The following is a 25,296-nucleotide window of genomic DNA, read 5'->3' as shown; positions in this document are numbered from 1 at the left end:
TGTTGTAAAAATAATTATGTGATAAATCCTCTTCTCCTCCCCTACTATAATCACTTAAATTATCAATTTTTTGTTTGAATGGGAAGATATCAATGCAGCTACCAGTAGTTACCAAAAAGACTATAAATAATATCAGTATGTTTAAAGCTTGTTATTAAAGAAGTTTATATTTGAAACTTCAAATTTCGATAAGATTTCATTGTAGTTATCAATGAAGTGTTCAGATGGAGATGACTTCATTTGATAACCAATTTCATCATAATAAACGACCAAAGTTCATTTACAAAATTTTTATATTCTCAATTTTTTGATCTTAGATAAACTTGCATTCAAAAATACAGGTAGAAAGATATAACTATAATATATTGATTCGATAATATATAATATAATATTGATTGTATTGAGTTTATAAGTAATAATATTTATTTAATATTTATAAAAACTAGTTATTAGATTCATCTAAACTTCCGGCAGACGGTTAAAATGCCATAGCTGTAAGCTTTATATATATAATATAATTGCTATTAATTTCTATGTTATACAACAAATTTAAAATGAATTAAAATTAAAGCTAATAATACTAATACTAAAAAAATACTACTATATTGATTCGATTCGTTTAATGGATCAAAAAATATGTGTGTGTGAATTTTATAAAAACACAATACCTCCAAGAAAATGTTATTGAAATAAATACAATATAATACAATATATGTTGAAAAATTGTATTGCATTATTTATTTAATACAGACCCGTATTTGTCTCACTGACTTAAAACCATATGGACAAAAGAATATATGTTTGTGCTATAAAGGAAGATACAAAATATGGTTCTTATGAATTTATTTTTGGCCCTTTTTTGATATATAAATGATTAGATGAAAGTCGAGAGTATAAGTTCTACTCGTTGCTTAATTTTAAAACATGTAGTCAGTTTAGTAAAGTTAATCGTTAAGGATGTGTTCACTTCAATACAATTAAATATAGTTATATGTCATATAATGTCAGATAATGTCAATCCAATGTAATCAATATCAATAAATATTAATCCAATTTAACTAATCCAAATATTTATATTTAATCTTTTTATAACTAAGGTAATTCTATTTTTCCAGTGGAAATCAATTTTTCTCTGGTATGACTTTCTGTCAAATGGTAAAATATAATTATTTTACAATTTATTTGATTATTATTTTTACTTGTAACTAAATTATATTAGCAATTTTTACAAAATTAATTAGTTACTTTTTTCTTTTAATGAAAGTTTTTAATAAGACCATAAAAAATAGATCAAATCAACAAATAAGATAAGTATGCATTTATTTAATAGAGCAACTGAAATGTATAGTTCTACAGATATAAGTGCTTGTTAGTTGCCTCTCATAAAGTTTTATAGATATGAATGCTTGGTAGTTGTCTCTTATACAGTTCTATAGATATAAATGCTTGGTAGTTGTCTCTCATACAGTTCTATAGATATAAGTGATTGGTAGTTGTCTCTCATACAGTTAAATAGATATTAATGTTTTGTATGTTCTCTCATATTCAAATAATAAAATCATATTTCAATATAACCGTAATTACAGTATTTAAACTAATACATATATAAGAAGGGGCTTATTAAATGTTAGCTTTGCTTTGAGTTAACTTCAGATGCTTATCAACGTTAAATGTAAAAGGTTTTAATTAACAAAGGCTCTAACGAAGTACGAAGAGATGATCAAAGTTCAAATAAAACAAGGAACGCTTGCTGGTGTTCAGAAGTTATTGCCCAATGGAAAACCATTTAATAGTTTTCAAGGAATACCATATGCAAAACCACCAGTTGGAACGCTTAGATTTAAAGTAATTTTAATTAATTTAATTTAATTAATTTGTTAATTTGTATTTTAATTATGTTCTCGACTTGGATAGTCACCTGTGGCGCTTGAACAATTTGAAGTACAGGAATTGGATTGTTCTAAAGAGCGCGACATGTCACATCATCGTAATCTTTTTCTTCAAAAAATTGTTGGTTCAGAAAACTGTCTCCATTTAAATGTCTATGCGCCTCAATTATCTCAATTATCTGAAATCCAGTTGCCAGTTATGGTTTGGATACATGGTGGTGGCTTCTGGTTTGGTAGTGGAAACAGTGATTTGTGAGTTTTCATTAATTTAAATTAATTAAACTAATAATTTATCCGGTTTTCATTATAGTTTCTATCCACTTAAATTAATGGAACATGGTGTTATTGTTGTCACAATTAATTATCGTTTAGGACCATTGGGATTTTTAAGTTTACCCGAGGAAGGCATCTATGGTAATGCTGGATTAAAAGATCAAGTAAATAATAAATTGTGATCAATTAAAAACTGATTTGTAATGTCTTTGTTCTACTAATACAGCGTCTTGCTTTGCAATGGGTACAGGAGAATATTGCAAAATTCAATGGTGATCCAAATAATGTAACAATATTTGGTCAAAGTGCAGGAGCAATTTCTGTTCATATGCATTCTTATGCCGATCATGCAAACAAATACTTTCACAAAGTTATAATGCAAAGTGGTACGGCTAATATGGAATGGTCATTCCAATCGAATCCAGGCTATAAAACCCGAAAATTAGCTAAATTATTAGGTTGTGAGTCGAATAAAACAAGTGATATACTAACATTTTTGCAATCAGATGCAGTGACTGCCGATAGAATATTAGCTTGCACACTGGGCGTACTAACAGAAGATGAACTGCGGCGTGGTCTTCCATTACCCTTTAAGCCAGTAGTTGAAGATAAAAATAGTCCTGACATATTTATCAAAAAACCTATATTAAAAAGCTTACAGGAAATGAATGTAGTGAAGATTCCAACTATAATGGGCTATAATTCTGCCGAAGGTTTAATTGTTTTAAGTTATAGATTAAGCCAAATTAATGCTATAGAAAATGACTTAGAACGGTTTGTACCACGTGATATACCATTGCCAGTAGATAGTCCTGGTATTAAAGCCATCGCTAAAGAAATGCGAAATTTTTATTTTAAAGGTGGAATTATAAATGAAAAATCCTTAAATGAACTCGCAAATGTATTGAGTGATTATCACTTTGTTGTTGACATGCAGCGTGCCGCAGAGTATCAAGCCCGTTATCAATCGAATGCACCATTATTCTTTTATCGCTTTAATTATATTGGTGATCTCAATATGTATAAACGAATATTCCAAGTTGAAGCACTCAATGGGGCATGTCATAACGATGAATTATGTTATATGTTTCAAACAGCTGATGATAAAACAACTCTAACACCAGACGATGAAATATTTGCCAATAAATTGTGTCAGCTTTGGACAAATTTTGCAAAATATGGAAATCCAACTATTAATACAATCAACTGGAAGCCAGTGCGATGCCCAAAAACGGAAGACAGTAAATTCGAATTAGATTATTTATCTATTGATAAACAATTTGAAATGAAAAAAAATCCTGAAGAAAATCGTATGGATTTCTGGCGCAAAATTTATGAAAATTATAATAGAATCGATTATTTTAGACATAGCGCCAAACTTTAATATTAAATTATAGTGAATAAGAAAAGTGTCCAATAAATAAAACTTATAATAATTATAACAAATTTTTATGAAATGCATTCGAATCAAATTATCTTGAATCGTTTAAAACTTATCTTTATACCATATTTTAATTTCTTAATGTATCACAGAGATCTAAAAACTAGTTTTTTTCCTAATGTTATTCTTTATAAAAATAGTCACTTATTATAATATTAGAAGTGTGCTATCAAAATTTATAAGAAATAGATTTATATTAACTATATTTGCTACTAAGCAGTGGCGACATGTGTTCTATCTACAATATTGTAAAAAAAAACATGTACCACTTAAATTAAAAATGATAAATTGAAATATATAAGATGTTTTATTAATAATAACTATATTACATTAGGCAACAATGTATTCACAATATAACATTTGATAATTCATTAACAAAATAACATATTAAACAAATTAAATAAATAATTTATGTATAAGTTTAATATTATATCAATATGGAATAAATACAACTTTTCACATATATCTTACAATATCAAACCAACTTTTTTCAAACAAAAGAGTTTGTATTTATAACCATACTTGTTTATGCAGTGATCAAACACAATCAAACACACTTGCAACGTATAAAAGTGCGGCCAGCTACTCCGCACACAAAGCGGTTATTATTCGTTGGAGCAACAGCTAAAAGGCGAGAGACGAAATTTGAAAGAAATGTATGGTGATATGGGCTGAAAACATTAGCCGCACATCTAACCGCTTCGGCAAGTCAACATGTTGAATTGTTATACATGTAGTTGATATTCGAATAGAACAGAAAATACTCTCATACAATTCCCAATCTCCATTTCTCATATTTGAAGCTAGAACATTATTTTGTTCATTCTACTTTTGTGCACTTATGACAGAAATTTATAAATGCAATTGCTTAAAGGGGAAAGACGAGATATGATAGAAATGTTTTGCGATGTGAGCTGCAAACTTATGAGCACAACTAACGACTATAATAGCTAAGAGAAGCAAATTAATTGAGTTTTCATAGACAATAATATTTAATTGTTTTTGCTTTAACTTTTAAAATGATAATCACTGACATTGTCATTGTCACAGAATTAAGGATTCCATCCTTCTAGGTGTGCGTAAAGCGTTTTAGTTTGACTGTTAAAAGAAATTAATTTAACTATTTATTTATGAAATCATGTGATTACATTTTAAAAATAACAGGAATTAGTAACATGCCGGTAAATGTTTAAAGAAGTTTATATTTGAAATTACAAATATCAATAAGGTTTCGTTGTAATTGTCAATGAAACGTGCTGATGGATATGACTTTGTTCACTTACCCATTTCATTTAACTCCAAAAAACAGATGAAGTGCACCAGAAAAAAAAACGAAGAAAAAGTACATTTCCGAAAAGTTGCTTAAGGGAAAGCCTGTATAATTATATTCAATGTTTAAAAAAATAAAACAAAGTGCTACCGAATACCACTAAAGAAGCAAAAAAATTTAAAGCCCTTAGAGAATAAAAAAAATAAATTTATTATGTTGTTGTTGTTATTTGAGTTAGTGTTATTGCGCACTTTTACTCTTTTGTATCTGGAGGACTTATCCCTACCCCACACTAAGCTTTAACGATACTAGAAATATTATTATTTATTTATCTTTTAACTGATGACGAACAGTAGATCAGCACATCTTCCTGTGCATCCTGAGGTGGACTTAAGGTTTGTTAGGGCGGGGTTGGATAACGTATCAACTTTTGTGAAGAATTTTACGGCTCTGTCCTTGATATATTTTTTCACTGAGTCGATCCTTAGATCTCTATGTATGTTTGCTGTTCTAATATACCAAGGAATCTTGATTAGTCTTCTTAAAGCCAGATTTTGTACTATCTGTAATAGCTTTATGGCAGTATTTGAGACTTTGCTGTATGTTACACATCCGTACAGTAGTGCCGGCCTAATTATTTGAGTACATAATAGCTTTCTATTTTTGAGGTTGAAACAATTATTATTAAACAGCGACTTAAGGAGATGTAGAATTTTAGAGCAACTATTCTGTTTGCATTTAATATGTTTATACCAATTAAGCCGTTTGTCAAAAGTGACCCCTAGATATTTAATGCTTTCCCCCCCACCGTATCTCCGTGCCATCGACGCTCACTCCTGGAGGATGCTGCCTTCTCTTTCGTGTTATGAATATAGCATTGGTTTTATCATTGTTTATTTTAATCTTCCATTTCTGGAAGTATTCCACAATGAAAATATACCATGAAAATATAGAAAAATAAATTTTTTATGACATGTATTAATCTCAGTTTTAATTAAAGTTTAATTTGTTATTTTAATTTTCTTTCTTTTTTTTATATTAAATTTTTAAAAATATTTAAATTTATTAAATATGTTTATGTATTCAATTAGCATAAAATAAATTTTAATTAACACAAACATTCAATATTTGTGTTAATGTGTTTCTTAGTGTAGTGTATGAAATCTTTTAAAATATTTACTGAAATAATTTTAAAATAATATCAAATCAAATGTTCGAAAACCTCTTTATCAAATTTAATATAAATATATAATTAAAGAATGTAAGCAGCATAAGTTTATGATTAAAATTACTATTTTAAATTGAAAACACATTTTGAATATATAACTTTTATTAAAAACATTTTACTTATTATTTTTCAAGATGCTTTTTGATAAGTTTCCTAGGGCCAGGGAGATTACTCTTTCTAAAGAATTTTAATACAGTTTAACTAATTCACTAGAGCAATTAGTCATACCTTAAATATGTAGCAGAAAACAGTTAAGAATATCGACACTACAATTAATTATAGTAATTTTATTTTCCTACTCCATCTTTAGTAGATAATATATGATAAATACTCTAAAATTTACTGAATCAAACATGTAATAATGTCTCAATCAGAAGATATTTCACATCAGAAAAACTTTACACAGATTTTCTTGCAAAAGGTTTTTGTGAATTCTGGTGAGGACACCAGTGTCGTGCAAATAAATCATACAAAAATTTAAATTCAAACCAAAACAGCTGATTCACACATCAAAACAAATTTTACTTAAAATAAAATGTACGAGTAAGTCTGTGTAACATTTTCAAATTTCGACAGAGATGTTACATTCTCTCAGATGCTCTCATCTATTCGAAAATTTGCTGGTGGAATGGACTTGTATATATACAAGTATATATACACAGTGTTACTCAAAGTTACTACCAGTAGTTCGTGGAACAGACCTATTATTTACAAATGCCAATTGTATGTGTGGTGACCCCAAGAAAGATTAAACAGACAAGATATCAGTAAGGCTCATGTTATGTAGAGTGCATGGGCTCGTCAAAATTGTCTCTTTTATGCTTTGACGAGAAATTGTAATAATTTGGTTCTGAGGCATAAATAGTCACGGCTTTCATGACCAAATTTGAACCGACATATTGTCATTTTTTTACAATTTGCATTGAAAACAAGAACAATTCCGAAAGAGAAGAAGAACATAAAGATTGTATTAATGCTTTAAAACGTAGAATATTTATCACAGGAACAAATTCAGCAAAATGTTTACAACAACGTGATTTGAATCAAAAAAAGTAAATTAAACAACAATGTTTAATGTTAGGATTGCATGAAGAAGAAAAAATGTTATATCTATACGTATTCAACAACAATATGTTGTTGACAACATACTCATATTCAATCACATGTATGTGGTGTTAACATTTTCTAGAAGAGACATCAAAAGACATTTTAAAGACATTCAACTAGACCAAATTTGATGTATCTTCTAGAGAATGTTAAGACCATATATATATTAGCGTTATTTATTGGCAAGACGAAACTCGCAGTGTTCAAAGCCCCCTAGTTTAAAATATCACATCAAAAAAATAATACTATTTAATAACAATGTAGTTAATAAATATAATCTCTCATTTTATATCGACTTTAATGCATATGTTTAATTATGTTTAAGCTCGTAATGAATTTAAGTATTTAGATTTTAAGTAATATATATTTGAAATATTTATAGCAACATATTATACTTCACTCTAGGTAAAATTATTTAGGTCTAATACCAGGAAGTGACCAATTATACAATTATTGTATAACATGTCTGAAATTATAATTCAAATCAGAATAAAAGACAATTATTACAATAAATGCTTCAGCTTTAAATAATTATACGATGAGTGATTATGATGAGGATTAGATCTCTTGTTTTTTTATTTTTTTATTTTTTTATGTTTATTGTATGAATTAATTGTTAACTATAATAAACTATAATTAATAATATGATAATTATTATTAATAATATTAATAATTAATAAATTAATAAATGATAAATGATACATTAAATCTGTCGTATGTATCGAGCACTTGAATACGAAACTTACTATGCTACGCTAGTTTTTGCTTTTCTAATTAACTTTTAATTATTAATTATTCGTATCTATAATTATTAAGGTTTTTGTACTTAACGTAAGATGCTTACGTTACAAACTTAACAATATGTTTTTGTATTATTTTGTTATCTAATTATCCAATTTTTATCAATTTAAAAAACAACAAAAACAGTTAAAACAGTTTATGTTTTACATTAAATTATATGAATTAATAAATATTATATAGTATAATTAATACAAAGCGATGCGATGTTATTAATAATATATATTCCTTCGAGTATGATTTAAGTAATTTATTTAGAAATACTACTATTTTACAACTCTGGCACCCTAAAAGTTGCGGCTTCTAGATTTGTAAAAAAATATTTTAATTGTGGCAATGTATTTAAGATAATTTGTTTTGGAACAATTCTGCAAAATGTCTTCAGAGTTTGAAAAAGAATTTTTTGTTTCAATGCTCTTGTAACAATATAAATGACAACTAAAATGCGTTTTTATCATGAGAGGTACAAGGGGAGGTGAAGCTAATATAGTTTGTGTGATAGTTTTCTCTCACACTTTAGTAATCAAATCATAATCCAAGATAATTATAAATACAGTATTTAACCTCATTAAAACACGAAAAATGTTTATTAAGTGTTTACCAGTTCTTAGAGTTAACATCAGGTACTTATCCACACAAAAGGTGAGACATTTTAAATTAAAACAAAAAAAAATATATTTAAAAAATTTCGACAGTACAGAGAGATGATCAAAGTTCAAATAAAACAAGGAACACTTGCTGGATTTCAGAAATTATTGCCCAATGGAAAACCATTTAATAGTTTTCAAGGTATACCATATGCAAAGCCACCAGTTGGAACACTTAGATTTAAGGTAATTTTATTTATTATTTAATTTTCATTTTAATATAATTTTTTTTTTAATTTTGAAATTTAATTTTTATAATTTTATTTTAGTTTTAATTTATTTTAATTTTATTATAATTTCTTTCTGATTTAATTATAATTCTTTTTATCTGTACGATATTTCGATAGTCACCTGTGGCGCTTGAAAAATTTGAAGTACAAGAATTGGATTGTTCTAAAGAACGCGACATATCACATCATCGGGATCCTTTTCTTCAAAAAATTGTTGGTTCAGAAAACTGTCTCCATTTAAATGTCTATGCGCCTCAATCAGCTAATGAAAAACAGTTACCAGTTATGGTTTGGATACATGGTGGTGGCTTCTGGTTTGGTAGTGGAAACAGTGATTTGTGAGTTTTTACTTAAAATAATTAAATCCAATAATTTATCTGATTTTAATTATAGTTTCTATCCATTGAAATTAATGGAACATGATGTTATTGTTGTCACAATTAATTACCGTTTAGGAGCATTGGGATTCTTAAGTTTACCCGAGGAAGGCATCTACGGTAATGCTGGATTAAAAGATCAAGTAAATAATAAATTGTCATCCATTAAAAACTGATTTGTAATGTCTTTGTTCTACTAATACAGCGTCTTGCTTTGCAATGGGTACAGGAGAATATTGCAAAATTCAATGGTGATCCAAATAATGTAACTATATTTGGTGAAAGTGCAGGAGCAGCTTCTGTTCATATGCATTCTTATGCCGATCATGCAAATAAATACTTTCACAAAATTATAATGCAAAGTGGTACTGCTAATATGGAATGGTCATTTCAATTAAATCCGGGCTATAAAACCCGACAATTAGCTAAGTTATTAGGTTGTGAGTCGAATAAAACAAGTGATATACTAGCATTTTTGCAATCAAATGCAGTGACTGCTGATAGAATATTAGCTTGCACACTTGGCGTACTAACAGAAGATGAACGGCGGCGTGGTCTTCCATTACCCTTCAAGCCAGTAGTTGAAGATAAAAATAGTCCTGACATATTTATCAAAAAACCTATATTAAAAAGCTTACAGGAAATGAATGTAGTGAAGGTTCCAACTATAATGGGCTATAATTCTGCCGAAGGTTTAGCTATGTTAGTTAATGCATTACGTAAATTAAATGCTATAGAAAATGACTTAGAACGGTTTGTACCACGTGATATACCATTGCAAGTATATACTCCTGGTATTAAAGCCATTGCTAAGGACATGCGAGATTTTTATTTTAAAGGTGGGATTATAAATGAAAAATCCTTAAATGAACTCACTAATGTATTGAGTGATTATCACTTTGTTGTTGACATGCAGCGTGCTGCAGAGTGTCAAGCTCGTTATCAATCGAATGCACCATTATTTTTTTATCGCTTTAATTATGTTGGTGACCACAATATGTACAAACGAATATTCCAATTTGAAGCACTTAATGGAGCTTGTCATGGCGATGAATTATGTTATATGTTCCAAACAGCTGGTGATAAAGCAACTTTAGCACCGGATGATGAAATATTTGCCAATAAGTTGTGTCAGCTTTGGACAAATTTTGCAAAATATGGAAAACCAACTACTGATGACGCAATCAACTGGAAACCAGTGACATGTCCCAAAACGGAAAATAGTGAATTCGAATTAGATTACTTGTCTATTGATAAACAATTTGAAATGAAAAAAAATCCTGAAGAAAACCGTATGAATTTCTGGCGCAAAATCTATCAAAATTATAATAGAATCGATTATTCTAGGCTTAGCGCTAAACTTTAATATCAAATTAAAGTGAATAAGAAAAGTGTGCAATAAATAAATCTTATGATAAATATATTAAATTTGAATAAAATATTTTCGAATTCAATTAACTTGGAATCGTTATCTTAATTCCAACTCTTAATATTTAAGACCGGTAATATATATTATATGATGTCAAAAATATGTCATCAAATTATAAGAAGCGAATTTATAATACCTATTTTTTTACAGACTACAAAAATTGGTTTTCAATCATATTAGTTTTTTCACATCAGTTTGTAGGACTATAATCATAGACATTCAGTTTCGTATTATTTTTTTAATTATACGCATTTGATTCTGTCGTCCTACCTAAAGACTGGTCTTTTTTTAAAGCACTGCATTTTAAAATATTTCATAACTTTTAAAATCTAGAGATCTGGAGTTCACACGAGAGATAACATAGATTGTTGTAAAAATAATTATGTGATAAATCCTCTTCTCCTCCCCTACTATAATCACTTAAATTATCAATTTTTTGTTTGAATGGGAAGATATCAATGCAGCTACCAGTAGTTACCAAAAAGACTATAAATAATATCAGTATGTTTAAAGCTTGTTATTAAAGAAGTTTATATTTGAAACTTCAAATTTCGATAAGATTTCATTGTAGTTATCAATGAAGTGTTCAGATGGAGATGACTTCATTTGATAACCAATTTCATCATAATAAACGACCAAAGTTCATTTACAAAATTTTTATATTCTCAATTTTTTGAACTTAGATAAACTTGCATTCAAAAATACAGTTAGATAAATATAACTATAATATATTGATGCGATAATATATATAATATAATATTGGTTGTATTGAGTTTATAAGTAATAATATTTATTTAATTTTTATAAAAACTAGTTATTAGATTAATCTAAACTTCCGGCAGACGGTTAAAATGCCATAGCTGTAAGCTTTATATATATAATATAATTGCTATTAATTTCTATGTTATACAACAAATTTAAAATGAATAAAAAATAAAGCTAATAATACTAATACTAAAAAAATATTACTATATTGATTCGATTCGTTTAATGGATCAAAAAATATGTGTGTGTGAATTTTATAAAAACACAATACCTCCAAGAAAATGTTATTGAAATAAATACAATATAATACAATATATGTTGAAAAATTGTATTGCATTATTTATTTAATACAGACCCGTATTTGTCTCACTGACTTAAAACCATATGGACAAAAGAATATATGTTTGTGCTATAAAGGAAGATACAAAATATGGTTCTTATGAATTTATTTTTGGCCCTTTTTTGATATATAAATGATTAGATGAAAGTCGAGAGTATAAGTTCTACTCGTTGCTTAATTTTAAAACATGTAGTCAGTTTAGTAAAGTTAATCGTTAAGGATGTGTTCACTTCAATACAATTAAATATAGTTATATGTCATATAATGTCAGATAATGTCAATCCAATGTAATCAATATCAATAAATATTAATCCAATTTAACTAATCCAAATATTTATATTTAATCTTTTTATAACTAAGGTAATTCTATTTTTCCAGTGGAAATCAATTTTTCTCTGGTATGACTTTCTGTCAAATGGTAAAATATAATTATTTTACAATTTATTTGATTATTATTTTTACTTGTAACTAAATTATATTAGCAATTTTTACAAAATTAATTAGTTACTTTTTTCTTTTAATGAAAGTTTTTAATAAGACCATAAAAAATAGATCAAATCAACAAATAAGATAAGTATGCATTTATTTAATAGAGCAACTGAAATGTATAGTTCTACAGATATAAGTGCTTGTTAGTTGCCTCTCATAAAGTTTTATAGATATGAATGCTTGGTAGTTGTCTCTTATACAGTTCTATAGATATAAATGCTTGGTAGTTGTCTCTCATACAGTTCTATAGATATAAGTGATTGGTAGTTGTCTCTCATACAGTTCTATTGATATTTATGTTTTGAAGGTTCTCTCATATTCAAATAAAAAAATCATATTTCAATATAACCGTAATTACAGTATTTAAACTAATACATATATACGAAAGGTCTTATTAAATGTTAGCTTTGCTTTGAGTTAACTTCAGATGCTTATCAACGTTAAATGTAAAAGGTTTTAATTAACAAAGGCTCTAACGAAGTACGAAGAGATGATCAAAGTTCAAATAAAACAAGGAACGCTTGCTGGTGTTCAGAAGTTATTGCCCAATGGAAAACCATTTAATAGTTTTCAAGGAATACCATATGCAAAACCACCAGTTGGAACGCTTAGATTTAAAGTAATTTTAATTAATTTAATTTAATTAATTTGTTAATTTGTATTTTAATTATGTTCTCGACTTGGATAGTCACCTGTGGCGCTTGAACAATTTGATGTACAAGAATTGGATTGTTCTAAAGAACGCGACATGTCACATCATCGTAATCCTTTTCTACAAAAAATTGTTGGTTCAGAAAACTGTCTTCATTTAAACGTCTATGCGCCTCATTCAGCTAATGAAAAACATTTACCAGTAATGGTTTGGATACATGGTGGTGGCTTCTGGTTTGGTAGTGGAAACAGTGATTCGTTAGTTCTTATTAATTTAAAATAAATTAAATTAAATAATTTGTCTGATTTTAATTATAGTTTCTATCCACTTAAATTAATGGAACATGATGTTGTTGTTGTCACAACTAATTATCGTTTAGGAGCAATGGGTTTTTTAAGTTTACCCGAGGAAGGCATCTATGGTAATGCTGGATTAAAAGATCAAGTAAATAATAAATTATGATCCATTAAAAACTCATTTATAATGTCTTTGTTCTACTAATATAGCGTCTTGCTTTGCAATGGGTACAGGAGAATATTGCAAAATTCAATGGTGATCCAAATAATGTAACAATATTTGGTCAAAGTGCAGGAGCAATTTCTGTTCATATGCATTCTTATGCCGATCATGCAAACAAATACTTTCACAAAGTTATAATGCAAAGTGGTACGGCTAATATGGAATGGTCATTTCAATCGAATCCAGGATATAAAACCCGAAAATTAGCTAAATTATTAGGTTGTGAGTCGAATAAAACAAGTGATATACTAACATTTTTGCAATCAGATGCTGTAACCGCTGATAGAATACTACTTTCTAGTCCTTGTGTACTAACAGAAGATGAACGGCGGCGTGGTCTTCCAGTACCCTTCAAGCCAGTAGTTGAAGATAAAAATAGTCCTGACATATTTATCAAAAAACCTATATTAGAAAGCTTACTAAAAATTAATGTCGTAAAAGTTCCAACTATAATGGGCTATAATTCTACCGATGGTTTAGCTTTGTTATCTAATGCATTACGGAAATTAAATGCTATAGATAATGACTTAGAACGATTTGTACCACGAGATATACCATTGCCAGTAGATAGTCCTGGTATTAAAGCCATCGCTAAAGAAATGCGAAATTTTTATTTTAAAGGTGGGATTATAAATGAAAAATCCTTAAATGAACTCGCGAATGTATTGAGTGATTATCACTTTGTTGTTGACATGCAGCGTGCCGCAGAGTGTCAAGCCCGTTATCAATCGAATGCACCATTATTCTTTTATCGCTTTAATTATATTGGTGACCACAATATGTACAAGCGAATATTCCAATTTGAAGCACTTAATGGAGCTTGTCATGGCGACGAATTATGTTATATGTTCCAAACAGCTGGTGATAAAGCAACTTTAACACCGGATGATGAAATATTTGCCAATAAGTTGTGTCAGCTTTGGACAAATTTTGCAAAATATGGAAAACCAACTATTGATGATGCAATCAACTGGAAACCAGTGACATGTCCGGAAACGGAAGATAGTGAATTCGTATTAGATTATTTATCTATTGATAAACAATTTGAAATGAAAAAAAATCCTGAAGAAAATCGTATGAATTTCTGGCGCAAAATCTATCAAAATTATAATAGAATCGATTATTCTAGGCTTAGCGCTAAACTTTAATATTAAATTATAATGAATAAGAAAAGCGATAATTATTTTAAATTTGAATAAAATATTTTCGAATTAAATTAACTTCGAATCGTTATATTAATACTAATGTTTTAATATTTTATTATAATTTTTTTATGTCACAAAAATTAAAAAATTAATAATATATTGTTCGTTTTTTTAAATGGTGTTTCTTATCAGAATAGCCACTTATTATGATCTCAGAACTATGCCATTATTTTATAAGAAGTGGATGTATAGGTATTATCTATATTTCCTTAGTTTAATAAAATCTTTTGATAAATATAGACGTATCAATAGTGACAGCAAACCTTAACGAAGTGCAGTCAGAATAAAAGCTGCTGAAAAGAGAATTGTGCATAAATGCTGCATTCGTGCAAGCACACTATAGGAAATAATTTATACACTACGTCTATAGCAGCAATGAAACTGGAGTTTCTCAGCTCTATGAACAAATTGAAGGATACCAGTTTCGGCATCGATGGATCTTACCACATTATAAAATACTTCCACTCTTCAGTTCAAAACAGTGTGCGTAATTTGTTTAACAGCATTTTCTACAACATTATTCTCTAAAATAACAAAATTTCTTAAGTTATTCCAATACCTTAGTCGAATTCTAATAAAATTGAAATTAATTCCTACCGCCCAATATCACTTAATCCATTTTGTTCCAAAATCTTAGATGAAAATCTATATCTAACCCTCTAGCCACGCTGGATTAACTATTATTCTCTTCCTTCTGTACCCATAATCATGTGTCATGTGCCGAAGCTTTTGCCAAAATAGGCATTTACTCCATTATGGATGAACTAAAGCTCTAGAAAGTTATGAAAAAAACTTTAGCTTACATTAAAAACTTCATGACCAATAGAAAAATTATATTTTATGTTTGCAACTCTTATTTTTCTTTTGGATCTCTAACAAATGCTGTACCGCAAGGTTCTGCTATTTCTGTACTTTTGTTTATAACTGCTTTCAATAAACTAAATAAAGCTATAGAAATTGAATTATAAGGAATTGTGTTTAGAGTCCTACGCCGACGATTACCATATAATTAAAAAAGTTAGGAAAAGTAGTAACTTCAATATTGATGCTGTTTTATTTGATATCTTTCATTGGTGTAATTGTTTCGGGGTTAAGCTTGCATTAAACAAATGCAAGCTTAATGTAGAACCCAATCATGCAGATATTGTCACATCGTCACTAACCCCTTCTGATAACGTCATCACGCTTTAAATCCTGAGGATCATCTTCAACAATTGTTACAATTGGTCTAATTACATTCAGTACCTTAGCTTCTCTCTTTCAAACAGATTGAACATAATTTATTGTCTGGCTCTACATGCATGCAACTGTGATCCCATACCCTTAATATCTGTTATCAAATCCAGCATTATGAACAAAATTCACTATGGTCTCTTTTTATATGGAAACGCCCCAAACAGCCAACGTATCAAATTAAAATTAACTTTGCCATTAGTTAGGGGCTAGGAGCATATTGATCTACCCCAATAAACAATATCATCTCTGAATCAAAAGTAAATCAAAAGTCTCTAGAAATCAGATATCAATATAACATAGTCAAATTGTACGAGTCTAATCTCTTTCATTTCGACTCTCCTATATTAATGTTTCTTTCCAGAATTCTTAAATCAAAAAAGTCTCTCAAGTACCCCTCAGTTCTTAAGCAAGCAATCGAGATTTGTCTTCTATGGGTTTTACTTTCAAACCACTATCCAAGGATGGATACTATGTACACTCCTCCATAGCATTCCAATTCCTTTAGTATTATTACCAGTCTTCACGATCCTTTAGTAAATCTACTACTTCACCAGAGTTGTTTCAAAAAAGTTTTTGAAACTATGTATACTATAGTATGCATATTCATTATAAATAAATAAAATAAATAAATAGCTATATTTCCTACTAAGGAAGTTATTTAGTACTAGATAGCAAATATTTGTTCTTATTAAGAATATTTAATATTTATTAAAAATATTTTATTTTAGATTTAGTTTTTTAGAGTATGTAAGTGTATACGTTCTTCTAGGTAGATAATATTTGAAACCTTCTTTAATCTAAAGATCTAGAGTTTTGTAAAAGAAATTGTATCATACATTCAAATTGAAAATGAAATTTTTGTTTGACTGGAAAGAAATCAATATAACTACTTAGTTACCAGTAAGATTGTAAACGTATCCAGTCCAATTTATTTAATAGTTATGTCTTAAAAGTGACGGGAATTTGTCTATTGCTATTTATTTCGGTTAATGTTTATAGCTTATTATCAAAAAGTTTATTGTTGAAACTCCAAAATGCGAAAGTTTCATTATAATTATCGATTATATGTTATGTGTAGGTGAATATGACTAAATTCACTGACCCATTTCATCATTTAAGTGAACGTTCAAAGTTCATTTACAAAATTTTCATATTTTTAATTTTAAACTGAGATAAACTTGCATTCAAAAGGTAGAGGTAGATAGATATGACTATATTGATTCGATTTGTTAAATTTATCAAAAAAAAAAAATTTATTTTATAAGAGTACAAAACAATATTATATAAATAAATATTTATACAATATATATAAATATTATTATTTATTTAATACAGACCCTTATCTGCCTTACTGACTTAAAATGATCTGGAGAAAATTGTATATGTTTGTGCTTTGATGGAAGATACAAAATGTGGTTCTTATGAATTTATTTTACGGTCCTGTTGATGATACATAAATGATTAGATGATTGGCGAGAGTTTAAGTTCCACTCCTAGCTTAATTTCAAAATTCATTGACTGTATTTTTTCTAAAGTTAATGGTTAAGGATGCATTTACTTCAAAGTAATTAAATTTACTATGCAGTTCATCAGTTGTATCTTGAATAATATTGGATAATGTCAATCCAATTTAATCAATATCAATAAATATTAATCCACTTAATGTTTTTATAACTAAGTTGATTTTATTGTTCCAGTGGAAATCTGTTTTTCTTTTGGTACGCCTTTTTGACAAATACTGAAATTTTGACGAGAGTGGTACGTACCATTTATTCGCAAATGAGAAGTAGTTCCGATTTATAATACCTCCACAAATTTTATTTAAATTATTTTTAACTAATGTGAAATAAATTAATAATTTTCACAAAAATCATTTTTTTTATTATAAAGAGTCCAATTAAAATTGCACAATTGTTTTAATAACAGAACAAAAAATATATCAACACAACAAATAAGAAAAGCATACATTAAGCTAAGAGAGCAATTCAAATGTTTAGTTCTATAGATATAAGTGCTTGGCAGTTGTCTCTCATAGAGTTCCGTAGATATAAATGTTTGGTAGTTGTCTCTCATAGAGTTCTATAGATATAAATGCTTGATTGTTGTCCCTCATACAGTTCTATAGATATAAATGTTTCTCAGGTTCGCTCAATTTCAAGTAATCAAATCATATTCCAAGATAATCGTAATTACATTATTTAAACGGATTGATACATGAATAAATGTTTATTAAGTGCTAGCTGTGCTTAGAGTTAACTTCAGATACTTTTTAACGTAAAAAGTAGAAAGTATTAATTACAGTGCTAACAAAAACAAAATAAAAATAATATAAAATATAGCAATTTATGCAGTACGAAGAGATGATCAAAGTTCAAATAAAACAAGGAACGCTTGCTGGTGTTCAGAAGTTATTGCCCAATGGAAAACCATTTAATAGTTTTCAAGGAATACCATATGCAAAACCACCAGTTGGAACGCTTAGATTTAAAGTAATTTTAATTTTAATTTGTTAATTTGTATTTTAATTATGTTTTCGACTTGGATAGTCACCTGTGGCGCTTGAACAATTTGAAGTACAAGAATTGGATTGTTCTAAAGAACGCGATATATCACATCATCGTGATCCTTTTCTGCAAAAAATTGTTGGTTCAGAAAACTGTCTCCATTTAAATGTCTATGCGCCTCAATCAGCTAATGAAAAGCAGTTACCAGTTATGGTTTGGATACATGGTGGTGGCTTCTGGTTTGGTAGTGGAAACAGTGATTTGTGAGTTTTCATTAATTTAAATTAATTAAACTAATAATTTATCCGGTTTTCATTATAGTTTCTATCCACTTAAATTAATGGAACATGGTGTTATTGTTGTCACAATTAATTATCGTTTAGGACCATTGGGATTCTTAAGTTTACCCGAGGAAGGAATCTATGGCAATGCTGGATTAAAAGATCAAGTAAATAATAAATTGTCATCCATTAAAAACTCATTTATAATGTCTTTGTTCTATTAATACAGCGTCTTGCTTTGCAATGGGTACAGGAGAATATTGCAAAATTCAATGGTAATCCAAATAATGTAACAATATTTGGTGAAAGTGCAGGAGCAGCTTCTGTTCATATGCATTCTTATGCCGATCATGCAAATAAATACTTTCACAAAGCTATAATGCAAAGTGGTACGGCTAATATGGAATGGTCATTCCAATCGAATCCAGGCTATAAAACCCGAAAATTAGCTAAATTATTAGGTTGTGAGTCAAATAAAACAAGTGATATACTAGCATTTTTGCAATCAGATGCCGTAACTGCTGATAGAATATTGGCTTGCACACTTGGCGTACTAACAGAAGATGAACGACGGCGTGGTCTTCCATTACCTTTTAAGCCAGTAGTTGAAGATATAAATAGTCCTGACATATTTATCAAAAAACCTATATTAGAAAGCTTACAAACAATTAATGTCGTAAAAGTTCCAACTATAATGGGCTATAATTCTGCCGAAGGTTTAGCTATGTTATTCAATGCATTACGCAAATTAAATGCTATAGAAAATGACTTAGAACGGTTTGTACCACGTGATATACCATTGCCAATAGATAGTCCTGGTATTAAAGCCATTGCTAAGGACATGCGAGATTTTTATTTTAATGGTGGAATTATAAATGAAAAATCCTTAAATGAACTCGCGAATGTATTGAGTGATTATCACTTTGTTGTTGACATGCAGCGTGCCGCAGAGTGTCAAGCCCGTTATCAAACGAATGCACCATTATTTTTTTATCGCTTTAATTATGTTGGTGACCACAATATGTACAAACGTATATTCCAATTTAAAGTACTTAATGGAGCTTGTCATGGCGATGAATTATGCTACATGTTCCAAACAGCTGGTGATAAAACAACTTTAACACCGGATGATGAAATATTTGCCAATAAGTTGTGTCAGCTTTGGACAAATTTTGCAAAATATGGAAAACCAACTATTGATGATGCAATCAACTGGAAACCAGTGACATGTCCGGAAACGGAAGATAGTGAATTCGTATTAGATTATTTATCTATTGATAAACAATTTGAAATGAAAAAAAATCCTGAAGAAAATCGTATGGATTTCTGGCGCAGCATCTACCAACATTATGACAGAATCGATTACTCTAGACTAAGCGCAACGGTTTAATATAATATGTATATGAAATTGTAATGAACAATGAAAGTATTCGATATGGAAAACATATGATAATTATAATTATCTTAATAAATAAAATTGTTTCTAATTTACTTTTATAATGTATATTAAGAAATTAATATATTACAAACACCAAAAATCTGTTAAATATGTCTTTTTTTTAATACTATTTACTTTTAATACTAATTATTCCTCTATCTTAAATAAAAGATGTAAGAAGTATTACTTCAAGATATAAGAAATTAATTACCTGACCAAGTTACCTTACTTTGATTATTTAAGAATACTAATATTTTATAGGGCACTTAACACTATGGGAGCTGAACACTGGTTCAGTAAACCCGCACACATATTACTTAATATCTATTAAGTACAATTCAGCAATAGTGAACTTTGAGTGGATATGATTAGATGTATTCTAATTATTCTATTCTAATCAACAATTTTTGGATAGAAGTTTGGTTGAACTTTGAGATGTTCATTTAATATTTGATTCGAATATTGCTTAATGTCTGTATAAAAATTATTGGTTTAATCTGGTATCTAGGGTTATTCAAATATTTCTCGAGTAACCCATTTAGTTGAATTATTTATCGCATACCATTATCACAATTGCAAAATAAAAAAAGGATTATATTAGCACAAAAAGATCTAATGTATTTAAAGACTGCCATAAATGCATGGAACTACGATATCCAGGATTTAGGTTTGGTATAAAACCACGCTTCAAAAATCTTTAAAAAATACTTAATAATTCTATCCCAGGAATAGAGATTTATACCAACCTAATAATTTTTTTTTATATATAATTGATGGAGATTATATAGTCGCGAAAAAAATGTTTATTTCAACAATTTGCACAAACATTTATCTCTATTTGGTATCGATTGAGAATAATAGGTCTTTGTGTAGTTTAAAGTCAGTCAGATTAATTTAACCTAGCAAGGATATTGTATCATGAATATGTGCGACAATGTGAGCCGGGTGCCTGTAAACAGTTTAGCCTTTAGAGTTCCTGAGACTGTTCTTATGTTATCGATTTGCTTAATCTGACAACTGTTGAACCACACATGTGTACCATATTCAGTCGTTGAGTAAACTGAGTAGATAATTCGCTGAAGTACCCCATGAAGTCTCTGCCAGTTTTGGAACACTATTGTTTCTTTCAAGTTATTGTTAAGTACTTTTGACTAGCATTGTGTTTGTGTACATTGTCATTAAAATTTATTTGTAGGACCCTTTTTCTCTATATGGTAAAACTTATTTGCGAATGGTGAAACACAAGAGTAATCATATAGTGATACTTAGCGTTGTCGTATTTTATTTAATGTTGTGGCTATATTTGATTTTTAAAATTAGTTCTTCATAACGTTTTACAAATAAATAAATAATATACATTTTATTTTACATTACTATTTATTTGACTAGTATTTTCACTTATAACTAAAATATACAAATAATTTATAAAGAAATTTGAATTTCCTTTGTGACAAAAAGTACAATTTAAGCAAATCCCAACTTAATTATTTAATTTGGTTATTCAATTTAAAAAAAAAATTATTTTCTTCTTAATGTAAGTAAAATAAAATTTATAAATACAAACGACAAAAAAAAAACTACACATTCAGTTAAGAGAGAGCAAAATAAATGTTCTATAGTACAATTCTATAGAAGTACATGAATAACATACATACACACACACAAAAATACATTGTATACATATTCATAAAATTGGGATTCATTTTAAAAACAAAAACTTTACCAAAGTCACCTATATACATATAGCATATGGTATATTTTGTAGTCATGTTACTTTATCACACATACATTCCCTATCAATGATGTTCAATAAACCTACGGATAAAGCTTATTTGAACAAAAACAAAAACAAAAAAAAAAAATTAAAAACGTTTTAATGCAAACGTTCTCTTAAGATACAAACAAATGGCTCGGTGTATTAATTCGTACTGCTCCGAGTTCTGAACCATCCCGCCACGTTGAAGACGCAAGTTACATACTATGCCCAATATATCCACAAAGATGTCTGGCAATTTTGCTAAAGATGAGAGTGAGGGCAGTTCATTTCCGGTGAAATGATTCGGTCTGATTTCAATTATCGTTTCTTTTTCCTCTTTCTTGGGGACCTGTTTTGAGTCCTTCTCTTTATAATTCAAAATATATTTTATATAAAGCAATGTATTACGCGTAAAATTGCTATCAGTATCATTACTCATTTGGCATATGTCTCCACTTTCATTAATTGCATCTATAAAACATTTCGGTAGACTAAAATCTACAGGGCTAAGTACTTGCATTAATGCAGCCTCCTTTGTGACCGCAGCTGCCATTGAAGTCAATGAATAGGCAAGAGATTGACGTAATTGACGTATGCCATTAAGAATTGCGGTTAAGCAACCAGTGCGACCAATTCCAGCAGAACAGTGTATCACTGGAAATGGTTGCATTGAGTTAAAGATATCCTGTTGATATAGAGCAACTTGTTGTGGTTCTATATGTATTTGTTGAGTCGGTGTTACACTATCTTCGCAGTATGTTTCGAATTCTTTCTCACACTTGCCCAAGTTCAATAAATGCAAACACATGTCAACCAAAGTATTTACGTCTCTAGGTGAGCGATGATCCGGCCAATCGGGATACCAATAGTGATAACTATAAAACTTCTGTATAAGAAGTTTATTACGGTTGACATTATAGTCCGGCAAATGGTAATTGAGACAGTAGAGTATAACAAATTTTCGTATAGAAAATCCGTTCTTTTTAACAATTCCAATATTTTTAATTACGAAAAAGTTGGCAACGCGTGGGAAGAACGCATATATTTCATCATTGAGGTCCGTCTCAAATGATTCGAAACAAACGCTTTGTTCCGCAAAATGCGTTTTATTTGGATATGGTAATTCATCGTTTTGATTTAAAAATGGTTTCAAAAACTCCTGTAGTTCTTTATTTGCTGTTACGGTCTCTTGTTTATTTGTAGTAATAAAAATTTCATTTAGTTCCACTGGAAAGTAAATAGCGCATTTTTGACGATTATTTTCCAAGAAATTGGTTAGCATCACGATTTTTTGAAAATACTGTGGTAAAATGTGATTCTCTTTGATGCCGGTATGAGTGGTTATAGTTCTATCTGAAACATGTATATGTTTTTGTGTGTTTTGATAGATCATAAGCCAAAATTCGAAGGTGGTATTTGGTAAAGGACCTTGGGTAGCTACATAACCTTTAGATGTATAATCTGGACCCTGTAACAAAAGCAATATTTTACAATAAATTATAAGCTATAAATAACTTTATTACCTTTATATAGTTGGCATTAATGTATGGAACTTCATCTGTTGTATAGGACAGCTTTGGTTCATCCGTCACTAACGCATCATCGATATCTTTGGGTATGGGTATTAGTTCTTTTTCTAAAATAAAACGTGAATTTTCATTTGGTAAAATTGTTTTATATCTATTTTTAGCTTGGGAACCAAAAACCATGGGTTTTTCCTGATGATTTAATGGTAAGTCCCAGAATTCCTTGTGCAATTCCCGAAATAAGCGTTTCTGTTCAAGATCATCCGGTTTTATATTTTCTGAAATAGTACTGATCACATCTTGGTATCTTGTAGCTACTTCACTATCTTCTGAAGTGGATAGTAGGCCACTAATAGGAGTCTCAGTTTCTTTGTTGTTATGGTGTGCACTTAAAACAGGAAGTTGATGTTCAACTATACTTTTACTGTTAGTTGTGTAACTGCTGTCGAATAAATAATTGAATTTAATAAGATCGATTTGGCTCAGTGCATTTGACGCGTTTTGTAGCATCTGTATATTTGCAAGATACATTTTAAACTCCTCACTAGTGGTTTGTGGCGACAACGGACGTGTCATAATATTTCGTACCCCCGTGCAATTGCATACAGTGCTCTCCTCAAAATTAAAATGATCGCGCTTGGTATCTTGTGCGTGTGCAACACTGGGATTTAGGTCTGAAACTGAACCGTAGCACACCTGGTTGGCATCACGTTTGTGCGCTTGGTTAAGGTCTGCAAACTGTTTGTTACCTTTGTTAAGATTTTCGCTACTGAAAAATTTTCGCTGATGAGTTTCAGCACAGCAGTTTGAAGGCAATTTTATTTGAATATCTGGTTCGATAGCAGATGAATCACCTAAATACAGGCTGCGCTCTGTGCCGCCTATACCACCGAATGAGCTACTCATATTTAGTGTAAGACTTTGATTTGAACCTCTTCTCTCAAGTAAACCGCCACGTTTAGGTGTAGTATTACTCGGTGTATTGTTAGTTGGTGTTACAAAAGAGGTTGTTCTAGTAACTCCGCTTGTAAGGTGCGTTTGACATCTATCTACGTTTAGAGAATTTTGACTGACAAAAGTTTTTAAGTTACCGCAAGAAGTTGCACTGAGATTATTCAATGTAAGACTGTGATTGGAACCCCGACGTCTGAATAAACTTTGTCTGGCTCCTTGTGTGGTATTTGAGTTCGTGTGTGTAATATTCAAAGGATGTGGGGTGCTTGAAACACTTTGATCTAAATTATAACTTGATTTAGAGTTGAGATTTGTTGTAGAGTTTCCAACAGAACCGAGACTATAGTTTGATGCACTTAAACCAGTACGGCAGCTGCCTAAAAGATTACTACACGAGCCGTGTAAGCTTAAGTTTAGAGTGAGACTATGATTGGATCCTCTGCGTTGAAGTAAATTTGTAGATGAACTTGAATTTGTGTTTTTTGTGCGTACAATTTGTGGTTGTGCCAAAGTCGTTGGCAGATCCATTGACTTTTGTTTTAATGGAAAGTCACAACTTTTCGGACTAGAAGTGAACTCCACTAAAGTAAGAAATTCTGGTAGGGTTTTTAAGTTTGTATTTGATGCATGCAAAATAGGGTTCGGCTTGTGTAACCCCCTATGGACATTCGTTAATGAATTTGGTGTTAACGAATTATTGGAAGTACTTTGGATATGTGTTTGATATATTTTTTTATTTTCGCTTTCATCTATTTGCACTTCATCATCTTCCTTTAATATTACAACTTTACTCATTAGTTTTTCATTGTTACTTATGTCCGATAATGATTTCTTTGAGGTTTCTATGCATAAATTTTTACGATTAAATGGTGTAAAATCTGATGAACCTGGTACTCGACGTCGCAGACTTCTGGAGAAGCTCGTACCAGTAAAATATTCAGG

The 25,296-nt window shown here is 29.5% G+C and overlaps 4 protein-coding genes across 7 annotated transcripts; 3 read left to right on the top strand and 1 right to left on the bottom strand.

Moving 5' to 3' along the window:
• Nucleotides 1-1,650: 1,650 nt before the first annotated feature.
• Nucleotides 1,651-10,652, top strand: LOC119680687 (esterase E4-like). 3 transcript variants are annotated; one of them, XM_038093628.1, is made up of 5 exons: nt 1,651-1,845; nt 1,915-2,141; nt 2,200-2,326; nt 2,389-2,875; nt 9,953-10,652. In XM_038093628.1, exons 1-5 carry the CDS (start codon nt 1,717-1,719, stop codon nt 10,624-10,626), a joined length of 1,644 nt encoding a protein of 547 aa, XP_037949556.1. In that variant the 5' UTR covers nt 1,651-1,716; the 3' UTR covers nt 10,627-10,652. The 3 variants fall into 3 exon arrangements, with proteins under 3 accessions (XP_037949556.1, XP_037949557.1, XP_037949555.1); XM_038093629.1 differs by lacking the exons at nt 1,651-1,845; nt 1,915-2,141; nt 2,200-2,326; nt 2,389-2,875 and adding exons at nt 8,300-8,648; nt 8,707-8,839; nt 9,001-9,221; nt 9,277-9,403 and having other exon boundaries at nt 9,466-10,652; XM_038093627.1 differs by lacking the exons at nt 1,651-1,845; nt 1,915-2,141; nt 2,200-2,326; nt 2,389-2,875 and adding exons at nt 8,300-8,648; nt 8,702-8,839; nt 9,001-9,221; nt 9,277-9,403 and having other exon boundaries at nt 9,466-10,652.
• LOC119680704 (pyrethroid hydrolase Ces2a-like) lies at nt 2,883-3,552 on the top strand. The gene has a single exon (XM_038093651.1). The coding sequence runs from the start codon at nt 3,001-3,003 to the stop codon at nt 3,544-3,546; it is 546 nt and encodes a 181-aa protein (XP_037949579.1). The 5' UTR covers nt 2,883-3,000; the 3' UTR covers nt 3,547-3,552.
• Nucleotides 10,653-12,694: 2,042 nt separating the features above from the next.
• On the top strand, nt 12,695-20,117 carry LOC119680689 (acetylcholinesterase-like). Of its 2 annotated transcripts, none has more exons than XM_038093631.1 (4): nt 12,695-12,902; nt 12,972-13,192; nt 18,721-18,847; nt 18,910-20,117. In XM_038093631.1, exons 1-4 carry the CDS (start codon nt 12,774-12,776, stop codon nt 20,068-20,070), a joined length of 1,638 nt encoding a protein of 545 aa, XP_037949559.1. In that variant the 5' UTR covers nt 12,695-12,773; the 3' UTR covers nt 20,071-20,117. The 2 variants fall into 2 exon arrangements, with proteins under 2 accessions (XP_037949559.1, XP_037949558.1); XM_038093630.1 differs by lacking the exons at nt 12,695-12,902; nt 12,972-13,192 and adding exons at nt 18,146-18,384; nt 18,442-18,662.
• A 1,364-nt stretch (nt 20,118-21,481) lies between these two features.
• On the bottom strand, nt 21,482-25,289 carry LOC119680676. Its single transcript, XM_038093612.1, has 2 exons — nt 23,398-25,289; nt 21,482-23,342 (listed from the first exon to the last, which is right to left on the bottom strand). The coding sequence occupies exons 1-2, from the start codon at nt 25,147-25,149 to the stop codon at nt 21,981-21,983; spliced, it is 3,114 nt and encodes a 1,037-aa protein (XP_037949540.1). The 5' UTR covers nt 25,150-25,289; the 3' UTR covers nt 21,482-21,980.
• Between the last annotated feature and the right edge of the window lie 7 nt (nt 25,290-25,296).

This window comes from Teleopsis dalmanni, chromosome 2 (genome assembly GCF_002237135.1).
Source record: "Teleopsis dalmanni isolate 2A chromosome 2, ASM223713v2, whole genome shotgun sequence".
NCBI lineage: Eukaryota > Metazoa > Arthropoda > Insecta > Diptera > Diopsidae > Teleopsis > Teleopsis dalmanni.
This window is presented reverse-complemented; position numbering and strand designations above follow the sequence as displayed.